Source organism: Petromyzon marinus, chromosome 23 (assembly GCF_048934315.1).
Source record: "Petromyzon marinus isolate PM22_M1 ecotype Great Lakes invasive population chromosome 23, UKy_Petmar_22M1.pri1.0, whole genome shotgun sequence".
Classification (NCBI taxonomy): domain Eukaryota; kingdom Metazoa; phylum Chordata; class Hyperoartia; order Petromyzontiformes; family Petromyzontidae; genus Petromyzon; species Petromyzon marinus.
The window spans coordinates 2,090,376-2,101,792 of NC_133689.1; the positions used below are offsets into that span (position 1 = coordinate 2,090,376).

An 11,417-nucleotide genomic window follows, 5' to 3' on the forward strand; every position below is an offset into this window, starting at 1 on the left:
CTCGTGAAGGATGCTACTGGGCAGTTGGAGGTAGTCGCCCTCCAACAACAACGGAGGGTGGAGGAGCGACGCTCACAACAACGAGCGGAGCGCCGAGTGGCTAAAACGCAGCAGGTTGGCACAGTAGGGGGCACAGGTGGTGCATCGGCCACTCACCTGCGTCTGTCCCGTGACCTCCTGCTTGCGGGCATTAGACACTTCACGTGGCCTTAACGTGCACCTAGCCAAGCACCGTGGTGACGTCACCGTCACTTAGTGGCAAACAGCGGGTGTTGAGGAGGGGGACCGCTCGGCCTCGCTAGCCCTTGTCGCCGCCACCGGTCGGCCGAGCGCCAGGGGCCCCGCGCGTGCGAGGCCGTCGTGGTAACGCCCATGTCCGTCCCTCGGCGATCAGGCTGGCGACGCAGTACGTCTACCCGCACGCCATGCTGCAGCCGGGCCTCCTGCTGGGAGCCCACACGCCTCCGGGCGCCGCCGCCGCCGCCGCCACCAGCGGCGCCAGCACGCCCTGCTACCTCGAGTACCCGGGCGGCGGCTTTGCGGCGCAGTACGGCGGAGCGTACGACTACTCCTACGCGTCGTCGGCGTTCCTCCCCGCCGGGTACGCGGGATACGTGCCGGCCCTGGGCGCCGGCGGCGTCATGCCCGCCGGCGCCTCTGCCTACCACCAGCAGTACGCCGTGCCGACCGCGATGCAGGATCGCGTCGTGCAGTGAGACGACGGGCGGGGGGGGGGGGCGGGGGGGGCGGGGGGGGGGGGCGGCCGGCCGGCGGCGATGGTGATCGTTCGACGGCGACGCGCGGGAAGGAAAAACGAAAAAAAAAACCGACAACAGAAATGAGGGAAGGTAACGATTGGTAAACAAGCAGAAAAGTTAACGGTGGAAAATTACGAAAAAAAAAATCGCAAGTGGAAGAATAATGAACACGAACGATGACACGCCCTGAGCTTGTACCGACTACTTTGCTGCGATGGGTCGGACACGTTCTGTCGCCCGGTCTCTATTTTTAACCTTCCCGAAGCGAGAAGATTGAATGTCGACGCACAGCAGCAGCAGCAGCGTAACAATGTTGAGCACTATATTAATGAATTCACACGTTATATCGTTATTGTTATATTTTTTACGTTCCGTTTGTCTTTACTTTTGACGACACTGCTCCGCCTCAGCGGCGCACGGCGCACTGTTCCACCGCAACCACCATCGCTGCGGCAAACGATGCCTCCGATGTGAACGGCGAAACGGAACCCTGGGGGGGGTGGGACACGGAACTACGGCGAAGCCGACCGGCCACGGGGGTCTCGACAGCAACCGGCCGCGTCCTCGGTACGCCGGCTCCTTCCTGGGTCTGTTTGGTGTTAAAAGGAAGCACACACCACTCTCACCAACCCCCCCTCCCCCACTCCAGCGCTGCCGGAGACAACGGTCCTCCTCCTGCAGCTCGACACGGAGGGGCGAGGTGGAGGAGAGGCGAGTGCGTCTCCGTAGCCCGGTTCTGCAGTCCGCCTGGCTCCTGCTGCGTGCTGTCTGCTTGTGTCTCGTGCCGCCCAAAGCATCGCTGTATCCTGCGCGTGTGTCTCCTGCTGCCTGTCGTCTGACTGCAGCCTGCGAATGTCTCGTGCCGCCTGCAGTGGGCCTGTGTCTCCTGGTGCCTACAAGACTGGCTGTAGTCTGCCTGTGTCTCCTGATGGTTTGTGGCTAGGTGATGTGTCCGGCTGTGTGGCTTGTTCTGTAGTCTGGCTGGGTGACTTGCTTGTTGCAGTCCGCCTGTTTGGCTCGTTAGCTGTAAGACCGGCTGTGTGACTTTGCTGGCTTCAGTCCGGCTGTCTCTCATAACAGCTGTTGCTTCCTGCTTACCAACCATAGTCCGGTTGTAGTCCTCGGCATGCTGTTGATCTTGGCGAGTGCCTACTGTGAGGAGGACCAACCCAGATTCTTAGTGTCACCGTGGACAAACCCTCCCGGGACCTCGGATCCAGAGCAAAGATCTCGCCTGCTCACCCACTCGCTCACTCACTAGTATTGCCACTCAGGCACTAAAACAGCTCCTTCGCTCACCGCTCACTTGGCTGTTCAGTCAATTAACCCCTTGCCCGCTCGCTTGCCCGCTCACTCATTCACTTGCCCGTTCAGTCACTCAACCCCTTGCCCACTCGCTTGCCTACTAACTCGTTCAATTACTCGCTCACTCAACAGCACCCCCCCCCCCCCCACTCCATGAAGACAATCTATGCAACGTGAAATCAATCTTGCGTTCGCAGGCAAGGATGAGACGACGCATTAGAGCAGTTATTTTTTTTAATGATCACACGGACGAGGCAGAGCACGGCCGAAGAGGCCACTGTCGGTCTGTCCGACCTGGTTCCAGGGATCGACAGCAATGATAATGATGAGGAGATGAAGACCTGAGAATCCTGACGATTGAGCCTCCCAAAGATGCCGACTTTCCAAGTCTCCCTCTCCGTCGTTCGCCCAGCAGAGAGATGCTCCGACATTCGACCGTACGCCAACAGATTTGTGCGTCGAGCCAGCATCGAACATCGACTGTCCTGGTCTGCTGACGTCGAGTTGTGTATCTACAACGGCTCCGTAAGGGAGTCCCCCCGGGTATTGTCCTCGTGTTTATTTTGTTGTTGTTTTTTTTATTTATTTTCATAGCGTGAATCGGTGATGTCAAATGCTGGATAATTGTGGTGGGGGGTTGTTGGCAATGTGGAGTCGAAACACAACTGTGAGCAACTGGATTGTGGGTATTTTTCTGATGGGCGGTGTCGTCATTTGGCAGACGTTGGGGAACCGCGTTGTAGGGCAGCGCAGTGGCAAGTAAAATCGGTTGTGAAAATGTAATTCTCGCAAGCGAGGAAATGTGTTTTTTTGCCGGGCGCATCGTCGAGTATTTGTCTCTGCCTCCCAGAAGGCTCGCGTCTCAACAACACGCCAGCACCTTGAGCTCGCGCGCGGAACGCAACAGTCGCTCAGGGGGGGGGGGGGGGGGACTCATTGACGCGAATGAATGCAGGGTAACGACGCTCGGTGACGCGTCATGACGGTGCACGGGATGCTGCCACACTGGACGCCGGTTCGATTCCGCCTCCCTGCGTGGCAATGGGGGGAGGGGCGAGTTTCTTAACCCCCCCCACCATCTCCATCTCTGCCCACCCAGCGGTGTCGATGGGTTACCGCGATCTGCAGATCGTTTGTGGGGGGGTAAAGTGTGGCTGCTTTCACCTCCTTCCAAGCAAGCTGGCCCGCGTGGAAGAGTAGGCCAAAATAAGCCCCTAGAAAGGCCCCCTCTTAGCGGAGAGGCCCCTTCCGCCAGCAGTGGCGCGCGAGCGAGCAACTCCAGGGACGCGGCTGTCCCTGGTGGGAGTGTGCGTGCCGCCGTGCGTTTCCACGGTACGAATGTCATGACTACAAGCTACTGTTTAAACTGTTTACAAACTCCTCCGCCACTTCCCCCCCCCCCCGGAGGGGTTTCAAGAAGATCGTCCCCGAAGGGGGCTTCCGTGGCACGGTAGAACGTCGCGTATCCGACCCGTCACGCGTCTGCCACGATCAATTAAGCGCTCGCAGCCAAGTGCTGCGTGATGGTCATCTTCCCCGAGGTGGCCGCAGATCCGAGCCTTTCGCGCGCGGTGACGCTGATCTCGCGTACATTCACTGTTCAGTAATCTGCTTGTGTGTAAGCGCCACTGTTGATGGCTGTGGGGTTATCCACTTATGCGACCATTTGACACGTACGCTTAATATGTCTTATCAGTCCTCCGGCGGATCGGATACACGACGTTGCGCTGTACATCTTTGGTCAAATTTTTTTTTTACAATTCGTTTTTACGATCGTCGTCATCGTTATCGTCTTTATTATTATTGAGAGTACTATTAGTAACATTATTGTAAGAAATCAAATGTTAAGATGCATCATGTGCAAATAGCAGAACGGATACATGTTTTTTTTTTGTACAAGTCACGCGCATAGACTTAAACAAAAATGAAAATGCTAAACATTTAATTCATGATAATACAAGTAATTTAGTTGCAACGCCGGGACACACACTCGCACACAAAGCGGAACGTCTGTGTGTTTCGTTGGCGTTACACTGAGCACAACATTTCACTTATGGTGGATATGCCAATAAATGCATCGTCCGTTCACCCTGAACGCTCCCTGCATCGTTCTTGACCGCGATTCATATCGGACGGGAGAGTCCGGAACACCCGCCGCTCTTCCGGGAACATTTTTTTCCACCCAGCCAACATCCATCTCGCTTTGTCTTGTCCTCGTAATACTGCGGTGGCGGCGGTGATGATGTGTTTATAGGGACACGGGCTCAGACTTTATACTTTCACCCGGCAAGCCACCCCCATTAAGCTGGGGGAGCTGCCCTTGCTGGGCGAATTGGGATTCATAGGTGAGCCGGGTAGCGGTGGAGGCTTGTGCTGCTGCACGTGATGCTGGCTACCCACCCTCTGGTGTGCCTTGCCGACCTTAATAGGTGCTCGCTAACAGCACTTCCCCTAACAGTCTGTTACAGGCTATACGGGCGGAGGGAGGCAATCTTTGCATAACTTGTCTGCGTCGGGTGTAACAAGTGCAGGGTGCGTCTTACTTTCCGGAGCGTCTTTGTAATCGAGAGAATGCAGTCGCTGAGATTATCGGAGCGATGCACACGCGCGCACGCTCGCTGGAGGACTCTGCCTAATGCCACTCGCCCTTCGTTAATCTCTCTCCTTGATCGACAAAAAAACATTTCCGCTGTAAACACGAGAAACGAGAGAGGCGAGCGGAGGGGAGAATCGCCTTCAAGTCCGGGGGTGGCGACGGGGAGGAGCGGCGGGATGCAGCAGCCGACACGAGCCAACCAGCCACCAGGACGAGCGTGAGGCCGACCTGCCACGACCAGCCAGTGGCGTCGCGTGGTTTGTACGGCTCCTGGTGGGAGAAATGAAATGGGGCCACCTGTCCAGTCCCCCCGCTCCCCAACCTGGTTCGTGTCCCGGCACCTGTGCCCCTCCAGCCCAACCCATGGACTCTCCGGTGCAGTCGCACCGCCGGCACACTCGATGGCCACCCCTAACACTGCCCTCCTCTCGCATCGGTCACCAATACTACCACGTCGAGCCCGAACCGTGACGCATGACCCACCGACTACTCGTATGATGTAGCCACCTCGCTGAGCTCAATTCTGACCTCGCCTCTGGTGCTGTGACGGCGCCCCCTCCATCCCACCTCTACCCCCAACAACCCCCTCGCTCGGTGGCGCTCGCTCTGCTCTTACGCTTTCTCCAGCGAGTGTCAAAACCTCCACGCAGGCATTCACGTGTGGCCGCTGACATTTACAAGGGGGATGGCTCCTGTTTATTTCCGACAGGTTGGTCCATAAAGGGTTCGAGAGACCCATGTACTTGCGTAGATTTACGTACGGGGTCTATAGAAAATCATAGACTTACAGAGATACCCATGTACTTTTACGGATTTTCAGAGACCCATATGCTCGCACAGAGCCCGAGATCAGAAACATCTCTGTTACATATAAAACTCGTGTTTGACACTGAAACCCCGTTCATGGAAACCCACGGCTCATGTGGACCAAGCATTTACAATTTTACATGGACCGACAACAGATCATAATCCTGGCAGCTGCGATCCTTAAGTTCGATTCCCACCACCCACTCGGATCGTCACGCATAATGCTGCCCCGGTCGGCGATCTGGAAATTAAATACCAACCCAGCCCACCACATCCAGTATACCTCTGGCTACGGCTGCGGCTACGACTCGCCACGTGCCACCTGCTGAAGTCGACTACCAGCCGATACATTGAGCCGTGATGATTACTTTTCAAGAATATTTACGCTTAGATACAGAAAGAGCAACACAGGCAGGTTAATGACATCACCAGCTCGACCCCCGCAGTAGTATAACTCTCGACTAAGCAACGAATCTCGGCATCTTTTTTTTGCCACCGAGAGAAAGGGGTGGGGTGTCGAGGTGGTGAGGCTTTTGCAGGATCGCCGAGGGATGTTTGTGCGTTCTGCGGCGGTCATCGGCGGGGGGTGGTGGTGATCGCGAGAGGGTGGGGGGGGGGCAGCAGCTCTGCTCGGGTCTGATAAGCGTTCGGCAGATGCTGTGGCTCTGCCCGGCGTGGCCGCACGCCGCCCGATAACGATCAGCGGTGGTAGAGCGGAGATCTGGATGGAGGGAGACGCGGCGGTGGGAGCGGTGGGCGCGTGCGTCGGGGGCTTCGCTCCCTCTGACGCGTGCGCGCTTCTAAAGATGTCGCCGCCGCTGCTGCTGCTGCCACAATGCCGATGCGATGGGTCAGCCGCACCGCACTGGACTTGCGATCCAGAAGTCGCCGGTTCGACTCCATCTCCCGGCAAGGCATGTGGGACAATGGGGCAAGTTTCTGAAATACCACGTGTTTTCCCTGACCTGCTTCTGTCCAATCCAGCGGTACGAATGGCTTGCACCATCGATCGCCTAGCTATGATGGGCAGGGTCGCGTGTGGGTACGCCCATCTCTCCAAGACTGTATGGTCAGCGTGGAAGAGTAGGCCAATAGCCTCGAGACCCATTGACTGGAGGCCCTTCCGCCAGCAGTGGCGTGAGCCGGCAATTGCAGGGGTCCCGCCTCGACCTGCCCGACGGGCGTCGTGTCATTAATAATCCACTCGCAGAGAAGTCCACCCCGATGTGCGGATATCACAGAACTACTGCTGAAATCCGTGTAAGTGACCTCTGGTCCACGAGGTAGGGGTGTGTATCTATATCCCCACACCCCGGCAAAGGTGAGTAATGTTCATCACGCGACAACCCGAGAGTGAAATTCGTAAATCTGAAGTGTATCCAATTCCAAGTTCAAAACCCAAACCTCGTGGTTTTGTGTGTGTGTATATAGCTTATTGGCGACCGGGCTGAGACCATCACAGCAATATAAGTGTAGATTTTACGAGACCCTCTGCGACGTGAAGGGAATTGGCCAAACGTCCCAGTGTAGTCGGTAGGACCCTATGGTGTGTGCAGCGTTTAGCTTCCCAACGAGGATACATTCTTAAACTCTATTAAAGCTTTCGTGACTGCATAAAATTACTCATTGTTTTTTTCGGTAAAGTCACGTATGTAGAAAAACAATAACATTATATTAAAACAAAAAACAATCACGACGTTTCGATCACAACGCAAGCGATCTTTTTCAGGTTTGTTGAATTCTCGTCTCTCATCTTTTTGTTGTATTTACCTCCCGTGATTTGTTCTTGACACCTGATGAAGATCGCTTGCGTTGTGATCGAAACGTCGTGATTGTTTTTTGTTTTAATATAATTTTATTGTATTTCTACATACGTGACTTTACCGAAAACAACAATGAGCGATTCTTAAACTCGTCACACTGCACCGCCACCTCACGCGGTTCGCTCGTGGAGAGAGAGGAGGGGGGGTGGGAGGACGAATCGGAGGCGCGAGGAGGAACCACAGCCGAGCGGGAAGCCAGCAGCAAGGCGGCGAGTCGGTGCCAAATCCCATCACTCCACGCTCTGCAGTCCTGTATATATGTACAAATATATTCGTTGCCAATTATTGAGTGTTTATACATGTGGGAGGCAACCAGAGCACCCGCAACAAACCCACGCGTTCGAGGGTGCAATACTCGATCCCATACAGATGATACAGGTGGAGTTGCACATTGTTTTGCTGTACCGCCTTCCCCTGGCGAGCCATGTGCAGAGACACCTCGACGCGCACGGGAAGAAGGGGAGTTTCACAACATCCGTGTGTGGTGGTGATACACCAATCCTCGCCGTTGCCTCCACAGCGCTGGATCATAGCAGCCACCGCCGCCACTACCGCCCGGATAAAGTCGTCGACGTTTCATATCTCTCGGCTGATTGAGTTTTGCGAATACAGCTGAAGTGGGTTTTTCTTTTGAGCGGACACGGTGTCAAACGCCCTCCATGAGTTCCAAATGCGGGACAAAACTACGACCACGTCAACAATAGTAATGTGGGTTTTTTTTGTTGGTGTGGTGTGAAATCGTAGCTGACCGACACACGCGCGTGTGTGTGTGCGTGTTTTGTTGAGGCCTCAGTAAAAAAGAACTGTGTATTCACACGGATTGCGACCCCCTGTTTATAGAAGGAGGAAACTGGGTGTTATTGATGTTGGTAGTGGTGGTGGGCTTTTTTTTCTTTACAAACAGGGAAGTTGTTGGGAATTAGAAACATCGCTGGCTCAGCTCTGCTCAGACAGAGATGTCAGATGTTGTGAACCAAATATTGTACCACAAGCAAAAAAGGGAATATACATGGTATAAGCAAAGACATACAAAGATCCCCCGTATAGCCTTGAACAGACTTTGGGACAAGTGCCGTTAGCGAGTAGCACCTATGAAAGCCGGCAACTGCGCACGAGAGGATGGTGTGACCAGCCTCACGCCCGGCCGCCTTTGTCTCCTCAGTGTTGATATTCACACACCGCACCAGGCACTGAGACTGAATCGCCTGCAGGAGGGTCCAGCAGCGGTTGAGATTACCGACCACTCATGCGAGACCGCCGGGCTCGTAATTCTTTGACCATACTTCACCACGCCGGTAAGGCGGGAAGCAAGTACGATTACGCGTTCAAAAATAAGCAGGACTTTATTATCCGCCAATGTGACATGTTACCGTTAGCTCTCGCCACGTGCCGTGACAAGGCGCGAGGCTGTTACAGTGAGGGACAAAAGTATTTGATCCCCTGCTGATTTTGTAAGTTTGCCCACTGACAAAGAAATGATCAGTCTATAATTTTAATGGTAGGTTTATTTGAACAGTGAGAGACAGAATAACAACAACACAATCCAGAAAAACGCATGTCAAAAATGTTATAAATTGATTTGCATTTTAGTGAGGGAAATAAGTATTTGACCCCCTCTCAATCAGAAAGATTTCTGGCTCCCAGATGTCTTTTATACAGGTAACGAGCTGAGATTAGGAGCACACTCTTAAAGCTGCTTGGCAATGGTCTTGTAGCCCATTCCAGCCTTGTGTAGGTCTACAATCTTGTCCCTGACATCCTTGGAGAGCTCTTTGGTCTTGGCCATGGTGGAGAGTTTGGAATCTGATTGATTGATTGCTTCTGTGGACAGGTGTCTTTTATACAGGTAACAAGCTGAGATTAGGAGCACTCCCTTTAAGAGTGTGCTCCTAATCTCAGCTTGTTACCTGTATAAAAGACACCTGGGAGCCAGAAATCTTTCTGATTGAGAGGGGATCAAATACTTATTTCCCTCATTAAAATGCAAATCAATTTATAACATTTTTGACATGCGTTTTTCTGGATTTTGTTGTTGTTATTCTGTCTCTCACTGTTCAAGTAAACCTACCATTAAAATTATAGACTGATCATTTCTTTGTCAGTGGGCAAACGTACAACATCAGCAGGGGATCAAATACTTTTTTCCTTCACTGTATGATGTCTCTAGAGCAGTGGTTCTTAACCGTAAAATTAATTAGAATGTTCATAAATACATGGAGGTTTGATGAAACAAAGTAAGTTGCACTTACGTGCCCGTTCTCAATTTGTGTTTTCCATTATTTACCTTCTAAAACAAATCTGGCCATGTCTGGCACCTTCAGAAAGGGCATTTCGCAACCCCAGGGGGTGCAGCTGACACCCCAGGTGAAGAAGAAGAAGCAGCAGCAGCAGCACTGCTCTCGAGCGATCGAGCACGCCGCCTCCTCCTCCTCCACAGAGACGAAGAGGGGATGGGACGAAGTGGGGATGAGTGGGGGTTGAGTTGGGGAGACGTTGAGGGAAGGAGGGGAGAGACCCCTTCAACTCCACGCGTGTGTTGTGCGTGAGTGCGCGTGTCACAGTATTCGGGGGGGGAGGGGGGGTGCGGTGGCGCTGCGCTACGAACCCGACGACTCGAGTTCGATTCCAGCTCACGAATGCTGTATCTGAACCACTCCTGGGCTCGGCCTCAGATGAGTACCTGGTGCGATGTGCAAGCATCGCCATGAGAGAGACAAAAACGGCAGGATGTGGTGCGCTTTCTACCAACCGCCACGAGGCCACCAACAGTGTTTTGTGTTTGCTGTACGCATGTCCATATATCTGTGTGTGTGTGTCCATGTATCTGTGTGTGTGTGAGCTGTGTGTGTGTCCATGTATCTGTGTGTGTCCATGTATCTGTATGTGTTGTGTGTGTGTGTGTTGTGTGTGTGTCTCTCTGTGTGTATCTGTGTGTGTGAGCTGTTTTTGTGTATCTGCGTGTGTGTGTATCTGCGTGTGTATGTATCTATGTGTGTGTGTATCTGTGTGTGTATCTGTGTGTTGGTGGGGAGCGGTAGTGTAGCGGTTAGCGCGCTGCGCTATGAACCTGCCGACCCGGGTTCGATTCCCGCTCACGGCCAACACCAGTGACGATTATCTGAACCGGTCCCGGGCTTCCCCTAGGTCGACTCAGCCTCAAATGAGTACCTGGTGCGGTGTGTAAACATTGCCACTAGGGAGACAAAGGCGGTTGGGCGTGGTGCTGGCCACCCACCCCCTCGTGTACCGTTCCAGCATTCATAGGTGCTCGCTAACAGCACTTGCCCCTACAGTCTGTTAAGGCTATATGGGGATCTTTGTTTGTAGCTGCGTGTGCGTGTGTGTGTGTATCTGCGTGTGTGTGTGTGTATCTGCGTGTGTATCTGCGTGTGTATCTGCGTGTGTATCTGCGTGTGTATCTGCGTGTGTATCTGCGTGTGTATCTGCGTGTGTATCTGCGTGTGTATGTATCTGTGTGCGAGCTGTGTGTATGTATCTGTGTGCGAGCTGTGTGTATGTATCTGTGTGCGAGCTGTGTGTATGTATCTGTGTGCGAGCAGTGTGTATGTATCTGTGTGCGAGCTGTGTGTATGTATCTATATGTGAGCTGTGTGAACTCCGCAAGCTGCGTGACTCGCCAGGACAAAGGTCCCCGGCCACTCCCCACGTGGACCGAGTCGGGTGCCGTCTGACGCGGGCAGCAGCAGCCACCGAACCCGCACCGTGAGTTACAAAGTGCACCCCAAGTACGCCCACAGCCACCTCGTCAATCCACTGCTAGATGAGTGCCTTCCCACACAGTGGAAGGTGGTGGGGGGGGGGGTATTTTAACATCTACCGGACATCTTTGAACGACTGTAAGATCTGTGAAAAAGAGCTTTATAGCTCATCGGATTTCTCCAGTATATAAAAAAAATATTATTTGACCGTACTTCACCACGCTGGTCAGTGCGTGTTTTTTTTAAATCAGTGGCACACAACAAACGAGGAAATAAACATCACACAACACACGTGGCATCTCGCCTTCCTAGCAAGCTGAACCCAGCTAGCTAGGAAGGCCACACTCGCTTCTTTTATTAACGTTCCCTGTTTAACCAGGCGGAGTGCCGTTGGCATTCTTTATCTGCG

General features: G+C 53.5%; 1 protein-coding gene across 1 annotated transcript in view; it reads left to right on the top strand.

Moving 5' to 3' along the window:
• LOC116945160 (RNA-binding protein 24-like) overlaps positions 1-4,151 on the top strand; it is a 32,023-nt gene extending 27,872 nt beyond the window's left edge. The window contains exon 4 of the mRNA XM_032959357.2: positions 395-4,151. Within this exon, the coding sequence (XP_032815248.2) occupies positions 395-716 (322 nt within the window). The 3' untranslated portion in view covers positions 717-4,151. The remainder of the gene's footprint in view (positions 1-394) is intronic.
• The last annotated feature ends 7,266 nt before the right edge of the window (positions 4,152-11,417 follow it).